At 42.4% G+C, this 18,741-nt stretch overlaps 1 protein-coding gene across 2 annotated transcripts in view; it reads right to left on the minus strand.

Annotated features, from left to right (window-relative positions):
• The window catches only part of GCH1 (GTP cyclohydrolase 1), a 57,666-nt gene extending 38,989 nt beyond the window's left edge, over window positions 1-18,677 (minus strand). The window contains exon 1 of one of the 2 annotated variants that reach the window (XR_009601238.1): window positions 17,742-18,539. Coding sequence is in view for 1 of the 2 variants with exons in the window: in XM_015096738.4 (XP_014952224.2) it covers window positions 18,185-18,524 (340 nt within the window). In the remaining variant the exon portion in view is untranslated. Of the gene's footprint in view, window positions 1-17,741 lie in introns of both variants that reach the window. The other variant, XM_015096738.4, reaches the window with a different exon arrangement.
• Window positions 18,678-18,741: the final 64 nt, after the last annotated feature.

An 18,741-nucleotide genomic window follows, 5' to 3' on the forward strand; every position in this document is an offset into this window, starting at 1 on the left:
AGCGTGGATGCCCTGACTAGTCTGGACGAGCTGTTCTTCCCATTGGGCCAGGATGATTCTTTGCTAACACACTAAAATGGCTTGAGAAGCACCAAATGGACCCTTAGAATTATACCAGTGAGCATTTATAACATGTAAATATGCAGTTAAAATACTTGTCTTTTTTATAAACTACTTCACTTGTAAAGAGCCACCCTCAAAATGGTTCAGTTTATTGTGAAGGGGGTATAAAAAGAAAGCGATGGATAGTAAAATCAAACAAACAAACAAAAAAACCAAGCATGGCCTAAAGTTTGGCCTCCACTGAGGCAGAGTCTGAAGGTGCTAACAGCTGGCGGCTGTCCGCTCACTGCACCTTACTCTCACGGCTGAAAGGCAAATTGTTTCTGATGGGCAACCAGAGTGGCACACCGCCACAGCTCCCTGGGCGTGGACTGAAGCACTTCTGTGCTGAAGGGGTGGTGAATTAGAGAGGTGTGACCCACAGCAGCCCTACCTTAAAGTGGTCTGGCCTCCCCCACAGCCTTGCCAGGTTCACAGCCTCTCTGGTGAACTCCAGCACCCAGCACCTTCATCACTTCTCACCGACATCTTACCACAAGTGCATAAAGTATACAGCCGGTATAATTGTATTTTAAGCTATTTTAGTGACACATTCCTTGTTTGGGATGTTTGTCAATGGCCTCTTGAACTGGGCCCTGATTCCTACTTGGAGTAAAAACTAAGACAGGTACATAAAACAAATCATGCCTCACAGTGATAGCCATGAATTTCACTGAAACAGCATCTGGACAAACGATCTCAAAAAAATTCAGCACAGAACTCAGCAACTGCCAATTTCCTCCTCTAAACCTGGATGCTTTTTCTCAGAACTCCAGAGAAGCGAAAGATGTTGATTGGGCTGGGGAGATGGGGGCAGGGGGAGAGACTCTTATGTTTAGCAACCAAACCCACCCCCACTCCCCCACCCCCGCCAAAAAAAGAGGAAAAATTAGAGGAAAAGAGCAGACAAAATGACCAAACACTGCAGGACAAGCCCCATGTAGGACGTGTGCCTGAGTCCTATGTGAGGAGAAAGAGTGGTTTTTCAAACCAGGCTATGTACTAAACTAAACTCAATTGCCCTCCTGAGGAGAAGGTGATGGAAGATAATTTTTAAATGCAGGCAAGAGGCTGGAACACAATAAAACCTCACAGCTGTGGTGAGGAAAGACAGGAGGAAATGAGTCAAGTGTTTTCAGAAAGCAGAGACCTATTCCATGTCTGTAAGATCACGCTGGCACTACTGGCTGGGAGCAGGACATCTAGAAAGTGAAACAGCCGGTAAAGACGTCACTGGACTTCGGGTGAGAGATGACTACGAGTCAGACCAAGGCAAGGCAACAGAGTCTACAGATATTCACGAAGTACAAAAGTCAGAATGTGGGGCACAAGTAACCACGGCGATTAATGAGAAGGAAGAATCGCAAGATGAAATGAACAACCTTTACAACATTTATAAAGTCTGTAAATGTGTTGAGATAAAGTTGTCCATTAGAAGGGCTGACTTGCCAGAATGGACTTTAAAAACATCAGAGAAAGGAGCCAGCCCTTTCCATGCTCATCTTTAAAAAGTTTAAAATAAACCTGCTGCTGCTGCTGCTAAGTCACTTCAGTTGTGTCCGACTCTGTGCGACCCCATAGGTGGCAGCCCACCAGGCTCCCCTGTCCCTGGGGTTCTCCCTGGGGTTCTCCAGGCAAGAACACTGGAGTGGGTTGCCATTTCCTTCTCCAATGCATGAAAGTGAAAAGTGAAAGTGAAGTCGCTCAGTCCTGTCCGACTCTTCGCGACCTCATGGACTGCAGCCTACCAGGCTCCTCCGTCCATGGGATTTTCCAGGCAAGAGTACTGGAGTGGGTTGCCATTGCCTTCTCTGTTAAAATAAACCTAACTGCTTTGAAAGCTTCATTTAATTCTATGATACAGATATCTACAAATATAAGTTGTGAAAAAAAATGTTCTTCTTATTCCAGAATACCTAACAGCATAATCTTGATAATCATGGACTATCTCTGTTTAAAAAATGATAAACACAATTTCCTCTGAGGTTCAGCTCAAAATCCACCTCCTCTATAGTCTTCCGTGGTTTCAAGTTTCTCTGCCATAAGAAGCCACCTTCCTTGTGACCACACAGAACCCTACTTGCTCCTCTCAGCAGGAACTCACTGTCTGGTCCCTGCTAAGACAGATCACAGGCCAAGCCAAGGCCAACCAGTTTTCCTTCCCCTTTAAGAGTTACCACAAGGTCATTCACAGACTGAGTGTTTGACAAAGAAATACGAACACAGTCAAAGTATCTTCGATTCTAAAGATTTCTTTAAATAAGTAAATAAAAATGTAATACAAATTTAAGAACATACAACATTCTACAGAATGAGTTACTGGTTAAAACAAGGACCAAATGGGTCTTTTCTAATTTTAAAATGATGTTCTTAACACGGATGAACCTTGAAGACATGCTAAGTGAAATAAGCCAGCCACAAAGGACAAAATGGTATGATTCCACTCATAGGTGGTCCCTAGAGTACTCAAAGGCACACAGAAAGTAAAACAGAGGTTACCAAGGGCTGGAAGGCAAGGGGATGAGGGAGTTACGGGCTAACAAGGAAGATTTCAGTTTGGGACAAATAAAATTTTCTGGAAAGAGACTGTGGTGATGGTTACACAACAGATGACTATACTTAATGCCACTGAACTGTGCACGTAAAATGGTTAAAATGGTAAACTTTATGTTGTTATACCACAAAAAAAAGCAAACAAATTAAAAAAAAAAAAAGAACATAACATTCAATTGTATGCAACATCAACACAGTTGCAGATATGCTGTCTGAAACACAACTGGGTGAGCTGGTACAGATGCAACATAATTTTGCTACACTGTTTTGCCTAATTATCCAAACAGGAGATAAGATAAATTTGTATCTCTGCAATTTACATACCATTGTAGTTATAGAAAAAATTTCTTTAAATAACAGGAAAGATTAAGAATTTATAACTTCATTGAACAAAAAGTATAAGCCCTAAAAACAGATATTTAAAACAGAACTGAAAAGTTTCTAAACAGTAAAACCATTAAAACAGACTCATAATATATAACTGAATCTTTGCTGTATACCTGAAACTAAAACAACACTGTTAACCAACTATACTCCAATATAAAAAAAAAAGCTAAAAAAAAAAAAGACTCACATTGATAAAGTAAAATGATCACAACATAATTAAATGTGCTTTAGACAAAATATATAAAATTTTGGTTTTTAAATATCTCCTTTAAGTGAAGTTTGCTAGTTATTAATCCATGTTAGAACTGAGTGTAATTTAGCTAAATTGTGCAATTATTCACAAATTCCCCTGATTAAAAATTCCATGAACTATCTTAAAATCAGGATGTTAAACGATGCCTCAAAATGAAAACTCCTTGGCTTTCTCTTTGCTAGAATTCAGTACGAAAAGCAGAGTTCCTATGGGTTACGCTTCTCACACCTTAAATGGACCTTCATATTGAAACGTAACACAGTCACTTAAAACCTGAGCGGGCATGACATTGCCTGAAACAGGAGCACTGTCCGCACACACACCTGGATGCTGCAGCACTGCCCTCTCGCAAGAGACCTGAACCAGGTGCCCCTCAGTTTCCACCTCTTTATAGTGAGGACAGTCTCCAAGTTGACAGGAGGATCATATGAGCTCACATGCACACAACCTGGCTCACTTCCCAGGGTTCGGGCGCCCACCCTCTTTTCTTCAACCCCTAAGGCGTTCATTTACCAGCATCCAGAATGCTGATGCCTCAATACACACCAAGGGGAAGCCCACAAGCTCCTACCCGTCCGGGAAAAATACCTCAAAAAAGGCCTTGTTTTCTGTAATTTGTCACATTATTCTCTAAAGTCCTACAATCTGACTTCTAAGCACATTAAGCTATTGAAACTACTAACACTGAAATAAAATCTCAGTACTCATTGATAACACAGACAGAATGTCTAGAGCACTTCATAGACGCTGGGCACTTCACGCGTACTAACTTACTTAATCCCCCAGTAACCTTATCAGATAAGCGAGTACTATCAGACGCCCTGTTTTACAGATGAGGCAATCAGGCACAGCTGCTCAGTAACAGGGTTTGAAGCCAGGCAATCTGGCTCAAGTTGTCTGGGGACATTTCCCTTCTGTTCTGGCTTCCTTTTTAAACCGCTTCTTGCCCACTCTTACACTCCTGTATCTCCTGCCCCTCACACCTCCTTTTAAGGCTGTCCCTGCTGGTTCTTCTCTCACTCTTAGTGTCAGCATACTGACACCTCCTCTTCCTTTGAGGAGCTCAGGCACTCTCCTAGCTGCAGCTGTCAGCCTTATACTGATACTTCACAAATTTGAATTTCTAGCCTTAAACCATTAGGTTATCTCTTGGCCTGTTTAAGCCACTTTCTTTTCCTCTGCCCAAATACAAATTTTACCCATCCTCATTTCAACATCTATTCCCATTGCTTTTAGTGCATAACAAGATATCCCAGAGTTTACTGGTGAACAATTATTTTATTATGTCCTAGGATTCTGTGGGTCAGGACTTCAGACAAGGCACAGAGGAGATGACTGACCTCTCTCTGCTCCACAACATTTGTGGCTTGGAAGGGACAACTATTTGGCTGGGGACTAGAATCACCTGGAGGAGTCTTTACTCGAATATCTAGGGTTTGGTGCTAGCTGGTGGGTGGGACCTCAGCTAAAGCCATCAGCTGGAACACCCAGACGTGGCCTCTCCTCGAGGCAGAGATCCTCACAGCATGGCAGCCTCAGAGTAACTGGACTTTTACATGGTGGCTCGGGGCTCCAGAGTCTCCCAAATTCTTAAAAGACTTTCCAACTAATCCAAGCCCACAGTTCCTCCTCACCATAAAAGAAGGAATATACTAAGCATCAAGTGTTTTTCACATACCTTCTTAATTCTTATAAGATCCCAGGCAAAGCAAGTATTATCATCCTTCACAAAAAGAGAAAGATGAAATTTAAGTTTAGAGACATGCCAATAATTATACAGATAGTTAAGGGACAAAGTCACATTCAAACTCAGAATCACAATGAAGATCAAGCTTGCAAATATATACATCTAAATATTTTTTCTCTAATTCCAGGGTAAAGGTTTTCCGTAACCAGATTTTTCTTATCAGCTAACCATTAAAAAGTTGTATTTCTTTTGCTCCTAGACTTGAAACAAATTTGTCAGGATGTTTTTAATTTGTCTACTTGGAAATACATGCACATACTTCAAAAACTAAAAACTGAAAATATAGTGAGAAGTCAAGCATGTCATCTGTCATCTGCCCAGTTCATATCCCTGATTGACATGTAACCACTCGGGCATCCAATTCTTAATGCAATATAAATATTTTATTGTCACCTACACACACCCTCACACACCTTTCCCTACAAAACATAACTCATCTGCATCATTTCGCTATTCTAAGGCAATGGCACCCCACTCCAGTACTCTTGCCTGGAGAATCCCATGAACAGAGGAGCCTGGTAGGCTGCAGTCCATGGGGTTGCAAAGAGTGGGACACGACTGAGCGACTTCACTTTCACTTTTCACTTTCATGCATTGGAGAAGGAAATGGCAACCCACTCCAGTATTCTTGCCTGGAGAACCCCAGGGATGGGGGAGCCTGGTGGGCTGCCATCTATGGGGTCGCACAGAGTTGGACACGACTGAAGTGACTTAGCAGCACTTAGCAGCAAGGGATCAGTAGGGTGCTTCCTTTTTCATGGCTGCAGTGACTAACCTTGAGCATAAAGCATTTTGTGTATGCAATTCTCAGAAACAGGATTTTCAAATATGATATATGCATTTGTATTTAACAGGTGTTAAGGATAGTTACACTCTCAATGGTAATATTTGTTTCCCTGTAACTTTAATAATGTAATGAATATCAAGTTTCTAGGCTCTGGCCAAACAAACAAGGAAAAAATATATCTTTGAGTGGTCTTTGTGTATATCTTTCACTGAAGATGAGGTCAGACAACTTTCCATGTATTTCAGAGTTATTTGTATTCCCTTTCCTGTGAATTGTCTGCCCTCAGGTCTAGCCAACTCTTCAACTGTGTTTTTGGCCTTCCTCTCACATTAATTTCTAGCATCTCTTTTTATATTAGTATGGTTATTCTGTTGTCTACAATATGAATTGTAAATATTTCTTCCCAGTTTGTCATTTGACTTCATTTCTGTTAGTATTTGATATGTGAAAAGTCTTGGTTTTTATATAAAGTAACTGTTCTCTTTTATTGCTTCTAGATTGAGTCATAATTAAGCAGATCTCCAGTGCAGAATTAAAGAAATATATATAAGAAAAATTAACAACTTTATATCTCTTTAAGCTTTATTTAAAATATTTCTAAATTTACTGAATGGTTGCAAAGATGGCCTAAAGAGTTCCCATATATTTTCTTTATAAAAGAACTCCAGTTAATAAATTCAGAAATTAAAGAACTAAACACCCCTATTTTTCAACTTCTAAAAAATACTGGATCTAGGCAGTCACCAAGGACTACTAAAATCAGTAACTGAAAGGCTGGTGAGAAACTCTTAAATGGACAAATTGGGCTGATAACACCTAAAGCCTATCCATTTTAACATCACAGAATGACAGACAACCAGATATTTAGGTGCTTACCAATGAAAAAATACGCCACCAACCACGAAGCATTCTTGACTAAATTTAAGAGTCAGTGTGATGAGAGGGAGGCAGGGAGTTGTTGTTGCTCAGTTGCCAAGTCATGTCCGACGCTTTGGGACCCATGGACTGCAGCACGCCAGGCTTCACTGTCCCTCACCATCTCCCAGAGTTTGCCCAAGTTCACATCCATTGAATCAGTGATGCCATCCAACTATCTCATTCTCTGCTACCCTCTTCTCCTTTGGCCTTCAATCTTCCCCAGCATCAGGGTCTTTTTCAATGAGTCAGTTCTTTGCACCAGGTGGTCAAAGTACTGGAGCTTCAGCTTCAGCATCAGTCCTTCCAATGAGTATTCAGGGTTGAGTTCCTTTAAGATTGACTGGTTTAATCTCCTTGCTGTCAAAGGGACTCTCAAGAATCTTCTCCAGCACCACAATTCAAAAGTGTCAATTCTTCAGCACTCTGCTTTCTTTATGGTCCAACTCTCACATTCATCATGACTAAAGGAAAGACCATTGCTTTGACTATACAGATCTTTGCCAGCAAAGTGATGTCTTCGCTTTTAAACACATATCATCTTCTAATTTCATGGCTGCAGTCACCATCAGTAGTGATTTTAGAGCCCAAGAAGAGGAAATCTGTCACTGCTTCCACCTTTTCCCCTTCTATTTGCCATGAAGTGATGGGACCAGAAACAGTTAGAAGCAACAGTTAGAACTGGACATGGAACAACAGACTGGTTCCAAATAGGAAAAGGAGCACATCAAGGCTGCATATTGTCACCCTGCTTATTTAACTTATATGCAGAGTACATCATGAGAAACGCTGGACTGGAAGAAACACAAGCTGGAATCAAGATTACTGGGAGAAATATCAATAACCTCAGATATGCAAATGATACCACCTTTATGGCAGAAAGTGAAGAGGAACTAAAAAGCCTCTTGATGAAAGTGAAAGTGGAGAGTGAAAAAGTTGGCTTAAAGTTCAGCATTCAGAAAACTAAGATCATGGCATCTGGTCCCATCACTTCATGGGAAATAGATGAGGAAACAGTGGAAACAGTGTCAGACTTAATTTTTCTGGGCTCCAAAATCACTGCAGATGGTGATTGCAGCCATGAAATTAAAAGATGCTTACTCCTTGGAAGGAAAGATATGACCAACCTAGACAGCATATTAAAAAACAGAGACATTCCTTTGCCAACAAAGCTGCATCTAGCCAAGGCTATGGTTTCTCCAGTGGTCATGTATGGATGTGAGAGTTGGTCTATAAAGAAAGCTGAGTGCTAAAGAATTCAGTTCTGGGTACTCATCAGAAGGACTGATGCTGAAGCTGAAACTCCAATACTTTGGCCACCTGATGAGAAGAGCTGACTCATTTGAAAAGACCCTGGGAAAGATTGGGGGCAGGAGGAGAAGGGGATGACAGAGGATGAGATGGTTGGATGGCATCACTGACTCCATGGACATGGGTTTGAGTGGACTCTGGGAGCTGGCGATGGACAGGGAGGCCTGGCATGCTGCAGTTCATGGGGTCGTAAAGAGTCGGACATGACTGAGCGACTGAACTGAACTGAACTGATGGGACCAGATGCCATGATCTTAAGTTTTTTTAATACTGAGTTTTAAGCCAGCCTTTTCACTCTCCTCTTTCACCCTCATCAAGAGGCTCTTTAGTTCCTCTTCACTTTCTGCCATTAGAGTGGTATCATCTGCATATCTGAGGTTTTTGGTATTTCTCCCAGCAATCTTGATTCCAGCTTGTAACTCATCCAGCCCAGCATTTTGCATGATGTGCTCTGCCTGCAAGTGAAAGTGTAAGTTGCTCAGTCGTGTCCAACTCTTTGCAACCCATGGACTATACAGTCCATGGAATTCTCCAGGCCAGAATACTGGAGTGGGTAGCCTTTCCCTTCTCCAGGGAATCTTCCCAACCCAGGGATCGAACCAAGGTCTCCTGCATCTCAGGCAGATTCTTTACCAGATGAGCCACAAGGGAAGCCCAAGAATACTGGAGTGGGTAGCTATCCCTTCTCTAGCAGATCTTCCTGACCCAGGAATTGAACCAGGGTCTCCTGCACTGCAGGTGTATTCTTTACCAACTGAGCTATCAAGGAAGCCCTGTACGTATACAGGGTGATAATTAACAGCCGTGACATACTTCTTTATCAATTTTGGACCCATCAGTTGTTCCATATAAGGTTCTAACTCTTGCTTCCTGACCCACATACAGGTTTCTCAGGAAACAGGTAAGATGGTCTTGGTATTTCCATCTCTTTAAGTTTTCCACAGTTTGTTAAGATCCACACTTAACAAGGCCTTATTATCACAGTCAATGAAACAGAAATAGATGTTTTTCTGGAATTCCCTTGCTTTCTCTATGATCCAATGAATGCTGCCAATTTGATTTCTGGTTCTTCTGCCTTTTCTAAACCCAGCTTGAACATCTGGAAGTTCTTGGTTCCGTTATGCTGAAGCCTAGCTTGAAGGATTTTGAGCATAACCTTACTAGCATGGCAGATGAGTACAACTGTCTGGGAGTCTCAACATTCCTTAGTACTGCCCTTCTTGGGAATTGGGATGAAGATTGACCTTTTCCAGTCCTGTAGCCATGGCTGGGTTTTCCAAATTGGCTGACATATTGAGTGCAACACTTTGATAACATCATATTTTAGGGTTTTAAATAGCTCTGCTGGAATCCCATGACCCCCACGAGCTTTACTTACAACAGTGCTTCCTTCCTAAGGCCCACTAGAACTTCACACTCCAGGATGTCTGGCTCTGGGTGAGTGACCACACCATCGTGGTTATCTGGGTCATTAAGATCTTTTTTGTACAGCTCTTCCATGTATTCCTGCCATCTCTTCTTGATCTCTTCTGCTTCGATTAGGTCTTTACCATTTCTGTCCTTTATTGAGCCCATCTTTGGATGAAGTGTTCCTTTGATACTTCCGATTTTCTTGAAGGGATCGCTAGTCATTCCCTTCCTGTTGCTTTCTTCTAACTCTTTGCATTGTTCATTGAAGAAGGCCTTCTTGTCTCTCCATGCTAGTCTCTGGAACTCTCCATTTAGTTGGGTGTACCTTTCCCTTTCTCCCTTGCTTTTCGCTTCTCTTCTTTACTCAGCTGTTTGTAAAGCCTCCTCAGACAACCACTTTGTCTTGCATTTTTTTCCTTTGGGATGGTTTGGTTCACTACCTCCAGCATAATATTATGAACTCTGTCCATAGTTCTTCAGGCACTCTGTTCACTAGAGCTAATCCCCTGAATCTATTTGTCATCTCCACTGTATATTTATTGGGGATTTGACCTAAGTTGCACCTGATTGGCCTCGTGGTTTTCCCCACTTTTTTAAGTTTAAGCCTGAACCTCGTTATAAGGAGCTAATGATCTGAGCCACAGTCAGCTCTCAGTCTTGTTTTCGCTGACTGTATATAACTTCTCCATCTTCAGCTATGAAGAATGTAATCAATCTAATTTTGGTATTGACCATTTGGTGATCTCCACGTGTAAAGTCGTCTCTTGTTGAAAAAGGGTGTTCGCTATGACCAGGGCATTCTGTTAGCCTTTGCCCTGCTTCATTTTGTACTCCAAGGCTAAATTTGCCTCTTACACCAGGTATCTCTTGACTTTCTACTTTTGCATTCCAATTCCCTATGAATAGGACATCTTTTTTTGGCTTTAGTTCTAGGAGGTCTTGTAGGTCTTCATAGAACTAATCAACTTCAGCTTCTTCGGCAAGCCTCTAAGTCTAACAACTAGTATATAAGCAACACAAGAGCTAAAGGAACATGTTAAACTATTAATAAATCATGAGAAAATAATGAGCAGAACCCAGGAGGTGGGGAATTCTATAAGACAAATGACCTTGTTTCTTCAACAAATTGTTAGCAGATAAAAAGAAATACCAAACTAACAAGTTAAAAGAGACTTGAAGACTCGATTTATCAGATATAATATGTGACTCTTATCTGAATCCTTATTCAAACAAAGCAATTTGTAAAGAGATATCTATGAGAAAAATCAAAGAAATGTTAACAATGGTTAGATATTTGATATTAAGGAATTATTACTGATTTCAAATATGATACTATTTTAAAGTCTTTATATGTTAGAGATACAGTAGTAAAGTCTTTATCAATGAAATGACATATCTAGGATTTGCTTTAAAATAATTCAGCAGGTGATTCATATTGATGCATGGCAGAAATCAACACAATATTGTAAAGCAATTATCCTTCAATTAAAACTAAATAAATTTAAAAATAATTTGGCAGGGAAGGTGTGTGACAAGCAGGATGAAGAAAGGCAGACTTCTGTTTATATTAATGGTTGGGTGATAGGCATATTCAAACTCATTATACTATTCTAATTTTGTTCACATTTGAACAATAATTTAAAAACTGACTGCAATCCTGACACTTTCTAGCGATTTTTCCCCGTGAGAATTTTGATGTGCCAGGCAAACAGGCCAGTCACTTCAATCGATACCTTGGAATAACATGTTGACTGAATATAGAAAAAGCCATCTCACCAAACAGGTGAGTTTCTACAGGTGCACGACTCCATGAAGGACACAAAGATGTCTAAAGGATGACCTCTGGCATAGAAGTGTTCAGGAGATCCAACAAAAATAACTCCCATGACTTTTTCATAAAGCTAAATCCCCTATATCTTTCTTTAGTGTTTAAAAAAATAAGCAGCATTTATTGAGCATTTATGCATAGAGCACTGTGCTAGAAGACACACATTAAGAAAGGGTCCCTGTCTTTAAGAAATTAATTCAAACCTTCATCAACTTGTCTACATGTGCTGGGCAATCTGCTAGACATTCTAAGGTAAGGACAGACCATTGCTTTTCTTCTAGAAAACTGTGACTCGGGCTTTAATAAAACCAAACTCTAATGAGCAAATGTTCTCTCAACCTTGAGTGTAACAAATTTACCTTGATTCAGACAATCTCTGGACAATCTTTGATTAACACAATCTAAATTATCCCTCAATCTAATTTCCATAAACTCGATGGAGAATATATAACCGTAGGGAATGTATTCATTATATTTCCTAGAATTATGAATTGTTCATATAATTTTAGATTCATAATCTAGGATTCATCAAAAATTAGACAGTTGCCCTCTCCTGGCAAATTTCATTACTGCAGTCTGACTCAACCAAATACTGGACTCAGATTAGAGAGGTATACAGCAATGAGTCAGTGGGGGAATGCCTAGGCATGGAACAGTTTCCAGAGCTGGACAAAGAAAATAGTAGAGAAGATACAAAAAGGAAAGAGGAGGAGAAGGGAGGTGATTCAAATAAATCTGTAAATTACTATTGTTACAATTAAATTGTGAGATTATAATGATTCTCACTCTCTATCATTCTCCCAATGCTGATACTTTTCAGATAAAGTGAAAGTGAAAGTCGCTCAGTCGTGTCTGACTTTTTGTGAACACATGAACTATACAGTCCATGGAATTCTCGAGGCCAGAATACTGGAGTGGGTAGCCTTTCCCTTCTCCAGGGGATCTTCTCAATCCAGGGATTGAACCCAGGTCTCCCGCACTGCAGGCAGATTCTTTACCAGCTGAGCCACAGTGGAAACTCAAGACTTGGGTAAGTTCTTTCTGTGCCTCAGTTTCCTTATCCCTAAAAATAGGGCTCATATTACCTACCCCATTGGTTTACTGTGAGGATCAATGAGGCAATACATGTAAAGAATGCATGACTGTTCAGCACACAGTAATCAGCTGTGTTTGTTGTTATTCAGATGTCAGCTCAAGCATCCACACTTCCGATCTCCCAGCACAGATCAAGTTCCTTTGTTAAATGCTCTCACTGAGCTGTGTCCTTTTTATCATTACGTTTCTCAGTCTATAATCACACATTCATGTGATTCTATTGAATATGTGATTTAATCCAATAGACTATTCTACGAGAGAAGAAACCATATCTGGTTTTACTCAGTCTACTTCCCAGCATTCAGCACAGTGGGTGGTACTCAATGAATAAATTAAATTCAATTATAAAGTTCCAGACAGTCTAATGAATAAAATCACTTAACACTCGAATAGGCTAAATTGTGTTGAAGATAAGCTGAAACCCTAAATCTCAGTACCTCAGAGGGTGATCTTATTTGGAAATAGAGTTAACTGCAAACATCATTAGCTAAATTAAGATGAGGCCCGTGTGCTAAGTTGCTTCAGTCATGTCTGACTCTTTGCAACCCTATGGACTGTAGCCCGCCAGGCTCCTCTGTCCACGGGATTCTCCAGGCAAGAATACTGGAGTGGGTTACCATGCCCTGCTCCTGGGGATCTTCCCAACCCAGGGATCAAACCCGTGTCCCTTATGTCTCCTGCACTGGCAGGCGAATTCTTTACCACTAGCACCACAAGGCATATTGGAGTAAAATGGACTCAATCCTATGTGACTGATGTCCTTAAAAAAGGGAAATTTGGACACCAGCAGAAGCAGAGATGGGAGTAATGCAGCTGCAAGCTAAGAAACACCAAGGACTGCCAGCTACCCCCAGAAGCTGGGAAGAGGCAAGGGAAGGATGCCCCTGACTCCCTTCAATATTCAGAGGGAGTGTGGTTCCACCAATGCCTTGAATTCAGACTTCTAGTCTCCAGAACTGTGAGTCAGGTTTCTGTTGTTTGAACGGTTCAGTCTGCAGTCCTTTGATATGGCAGTCCATTGAAACTAGGACAAGTACCAGTTTGTTTGGTATTTCAAAGTTATGTGTAGTGACTTTTCCTCCCAGGCCAGAAAAAAAAAAAATTAATAGATAATACATTTTTAGAAGAAACTAGTAAGACTAGCTTTTCTCCTCCATTCTCAATGACTATACCCTAAAATCCAGTCATACACTTTAACAGTCTTGTTATTTTTTTCTTCTTTATTCACAATACCTTTTCCAGCAATATACAGAACTAAGTCCTACACAAGAATTCATTAACAAAATGAAAACAAAACTTAGTAGTGAATTGAGATTTAAATGAACTATACACATCCAAAATAGTACCTCTCGATGATGAGGTTAACTTTTCTACAACATACTTTAAAACTTGGGACATAAATTCATCTTTTGCCCACAATATGGGAGGGGATAATAAATAAGCTGACTTTTTGTCCCCCTTCACATCTTAGAAGTTGTTATAATTCCTACTTTATTGTGGGATTCTGATATGGTAAATCACAGAAGTTTGTGATTCAAAGAAAAAGAAAACCTTTTGTGAGTGCTGGCATATTTCAGTATGAAGTGGCTAAGAATCAATTTTGTGCAAACAGAATATCTAATGCCTGGCTTTATCTTTAGAGAATAGCTGTCATCTTGCAGTATACATGGTTGAGGCAGAGTGGGGAGACAGTCAAGAAGTCCATCACCGGTGGTGCCATCGCTTCCTCTTGCATTATATACAGGTTCATATGCTCTCCAAATCTGGGACACTGTCAGCTTGATTTATGAAAACTTCCCTGGCATCCTGGACAAGGCAAACTAAAATCTATTTCAACTAGAAATATGACAGAAGAGTCAAGACTCTTGCGTATTTCCGTAAACTCATAAAAAGGACAATTAATGAGACAAGTTATACTTAACCTCTGGTGGATAATACTTTCTAAGGCTTCCCTGTGGCTTAGCTGGTAAAGCATCCACAGGCAATGTGGGAGACCTGGGTTTGATCCTTGGGTTAGAAAGATCCCCTAGAGAAGGGAAAGGCTACCCACTCCAGTATTCTGGCCTGGAGAATTCTATGGACTGTATAGTCCATGGGATTGCAAAGAGCTGGACACCACTGAGCGACTTTCACTTTCACTTTTGAGTGTTCCTGATGGCTCAGATGGTAAAGAATCTGTCCGCAATGGAGGAGACCCAGGTTCAAACCCTGGGTCAGGAAGATCCCCTGGAGAAGGGAATGACAACCCACTCCAGTATTGTTGCCTGGAGAATTCCATGGACAGAGAAGCCTGGCGGACTACAGTCCATGGGGATCACAGAGTCAGACATGACCGAGTGATCAACACTTTCACTGTCTAAGAGGTCGTTACCATTTACACCCAGGAGAGGACAGGGAAAGGGAAGGGTCAGACACAAGGACATGAAGACCAAAGACCTCAGGGAATAGTAGAACCTCCAATTTAATTAAGGTTCTGAATTTCAGAAATAGTGGAAATACAGGAAATATTTAGAAAGAAGACCTCAGCAAACTAAAATCTTGAATATGTAAGAGAACTTGGATGGGGTTAAACTCACATGGAACAGCAATAGCTAAAGGTGAGCTGTCCCGTGATGCTATTCAAAGGACAGCCAGTTCCTGGAAGAGATGAGTTTGTCTTCCAGCCTTCCCTCCACTACGAGCTACAGCCCAGTTGGTGAACAATAACCAGGAGACTTGCACAACCTTGACACAGCCCCGTTATAGCTGACCACAGGTGTACCCATTATAAGGTACACACGGGAAAGTAAAGAAAAGTGTACCAGGCAAGGGTAATGAAGCTACACTGCAGGGCAAGGAGAACTGAAAGACTCCCCAAACACCAGAAACTAGCATCAATCCACTTACAAATTTATTTCATTTTATATTTTATGATATTTAATTCAACACTAGTAATAGGAATTAATACACAGAGATATAAAAGATGTTAAGTATCTTATTTATAAGCACAGAAAAGTGATAGTTTCAAAGAAGTCTGTTTCTATCCAAAATAATCTATAGTGGGCACTGAATTATGATCTCTAAAGAAATGAAAATTAGGAATTGGGTAAGAGTGTTTTCTCTATTACTTACTTCTGTATTTTCTATAGATTTAAAGTATCCTTCCTTCTCCCACCTAGGCGGGCCCAAGGCCTGGACCTCCACCCTTTCAGGTTCATTCCTCTAAGTTCAGCATCATCCTTGTCATCCTCTCCTCTGTCTTCTCTTTATGTACCTCTAAGAAATCAATATTAAGTGCTTAAGTATGATCCTCTATATAGAGGCTTTCAAATTTTTGACCACAATATAAGAAACACATTCTTCATATGCAGCTAGTACATACCGCCCCCAGAAAAAAATTATACCAATAAAACCTACTTGGAAGTTTCTCAAAACACTTACCCTTACTATATATGATAGACTGATTTTTCTCCATTGTACTCCACCTTATTTTAATGCTGCATTAGGTCAGCTGTATTAGGTCTGACCCAAGTATTAGGTCAGAACTCAGTCTGAAATTCTTAGTAGAGACGATAACACTGATATATCTTACTAAGTAGCAACATAAGGAAGCAGATAAGATCTGTCTTTAGTCTGCCAGGATTCAAACACCAGCTCAACCACTTGAAGTTGTCAACCTCTCTGCCTCTGCTTCCTTATCATGGGGTAAAAGAACAGTGCTTACCTCAAAAATGAAGGTTAACCAAGACCACACATATAAAGCACTTGGAGCATGAAAAGCATTCAATTAATGGCTATTAATAATTCTTAAACGGTCTGTGAGTTTTTATTGTGGTAAAAATATACATAACACTCATCATCTTAACTATTTTAACATGTGCAATTCAGAGGCACTTAGCACATTCACAATGTGTGCAACCATCAAAACTCTGATCCCAGAACACTTTCATCACCCCAAAAGGCAACCTAGAACCGGTTAAGCCCATTAAGCAGTCTCTCCCCATTTCACTGTTCTCCCCAGGCCCTCTTGGGCAGGGTGATGATTAGATTCTCCCTAATCTGATTTCTCTTCCTAGGTCCACAGACTTTTTAAATAATAAATTAACACTTGACTAGAATCATTTTCTTAGATAGAATGAAGTGTTCTTCACAGTCATTAGTTCTATGGCTCATGAAACAAACCTACGAATCATTTCTTAAGTAAACCGTTTTGAGACACTTAAGGTAATTCTGTGACCTGCCTCAGGGTCAGAAATCGCTCTCTCCGTGAATTCTATTAGGGCAAGATTTTCAAAGCTTGACCAAGTGCAAAGGACACTTTCAGTGTACACAAGAGGCAGACCGAGCAAGGCCCTGAGGAAATGTTTCTGTATTGTGGAATATCACCAAATCACAGATTATTTACAAAAGGAAGAATGTTAATTCTTCAGTCTTTGCATTTTGAAATTCTGTATTCAAGGCTCCAAACGTTTACCAACATGGGGTTAAAAAAAGTAAACGTGGACACAGAACTAGATATCCATGTCTTGGCTTTAGGATGTACTGTCATTTCCTTTTTGGACCTCACCCCTCTCACACTGATTTCCCACCCTTCCTTCGGAGTGGGGTGGGGAGGGAGGGGGGGTGGTACCAGTGCAAAAATAACTGTTTTTCCCAGAATCAATTAAAAGAGTCTCCAGAAACTTGACGGGGGAAACAACCTGACCCCGGAGGTAACTTTGCAAAGCATCTCTTACTCTTTGAGAAATGGTGATGGTAGGTTTCTTGGGTCAAAGAAATAAATGTCACCAAGAGATACAGAAGATGTGAACTGGAAAACAACGTCCTTAGTCCCACCTGTGTAAGTCAGCGCTTTTTTTTTAACTCTCCTTTTTTTTAATTTGACCAACACCCCTCACCCAGAAAACAGGCAGCGAAGTCCTCTGTTAATTTCCACCCCGACCCTGCGCCCTTGCTCTCAGCCTCCTAGGCAAAAGCCTGACCCTCCTCTGGCGCAGAGAGCACTGGGTCAACCCTGTTCCTTTGGGATGGGGATGAGGGGTGGGTGATACAGGGACTCCGAGTTTCACTGCCCAGAAAACTTCCGCGACTCCCAGGGAGACGCCTTCCTGCTTTGGGATTTGGGAAGTGGGGTAGGAAAGGGGAGAAGGCTTTAAGCAGCAAACTAACCCAAGAAACTTCACACCTCAAACTCCGGGAAAGCCTGTACCCAGAACTAGATCCAATTCTGGGGAAGTCCTGAACTGTAGTGACCTCGATGTGAACAAAACATAACTATGACTTTCGCAAGACCGGGGTGCCCTGGCAAGTCAGTGAAAATGAGGCTCCCCCGGCGCTCCAAACACACGAAGCCAAGACTTCATCCCAGACCTACCAAAAAATGAGACCTCAAGGGAAAGGATGACTTAAGAAGCCATCACTTCCAGGAGCCCAGATGCACGTTCCTCAGGTATCCAGCCCTGGACGTTCAGGCTCCCGCCCGGGGGCATGAGGAAGCTCGGCGACCGCGGTCCCGCCAGCCCAGGCTGGAGGAGAGGGCTGTGTGCAGCCAGTGCGGAGGACCCCGCGAGGACGGCTGCAGACAGGCCCCGGAGGGAGAGGCCGCTGACTCTCCAGGCGCCCGAAATGAGTCCCACCCAGGCCCCCGTCCTTGGCCCGACGGCTGGGCCAGGGCCGAGGGCGGGGTTCGGCAAGTGCCAGCATTCGGCTTCCTCCGCCAAGAGTGAGCAACTCCGGAAACTTCCCCGAGCCGGCGCGAGCTTCCCGCAGCCACTTCCCCCGTGCCCTGCATGCCCGCCCGCCAGCGAGCACACTGACCTGAGATGGTTTCCTGGTAGCCCTTGGTGAAGAACTGCATGGCCGTGGCCGCCCTCCAGGGCGTCTTGATCAGCCCCTGCCGCTCGGGGTCCTCTCCCAGCGAGCGCAGGATGGACGAGTAGGCGGCCGCCAGGTTGGGGAGGTTCAGCTCGTTGTCCTCCTCGCTGCGGGGCCGCTCGCCCTTCCAGCCGTCCGCCGGCTGGGCGCTCTTGCTCTCCGGTCGCGGCGGCTTCTCCGCGGGCGGGCTTGGCCCGGGTCGCGGCGGCTCCCCCTCGAGGAACCCATTGCTGCACCTGGCGCCCCGCGACTTCAGCGTCACTCGCCCCGGACCCTTCTCCATGGACCCGCCGCTGCCGCTCCGGAAGGACCCTCGGGTGCGTGAGGGACTTCAGGTGAACTTCCCGGGCGGGGAATGGGCTGTGACCCGAGTCACCTGAGGTAGGTAGGCCGGCCTGGAGCCAGCAACACGTTCCGAGTCCGGAACAGGCGAGCCAAAAGAGTGCTGTGTCGCCTCCTTTTTATGGGCTGGCGGCTCGGTCGGCGCCGCGGGGCGTTTC

Source organism: Ovis aries, chromosome 7 (genome assembly GCF_016772045.2).
Source record: "Ovis aries strain OAR_USU_Benz2616 breed Rambouillet chromosome 7, ARS-UI_Ramb_v3.0, whole genome shotgun sequence".
NCBI lineage: Eukaryota > Metazoa > Chordata > Mammalia > Artiodactyla > Bovidae > Ovis > Ovis aries.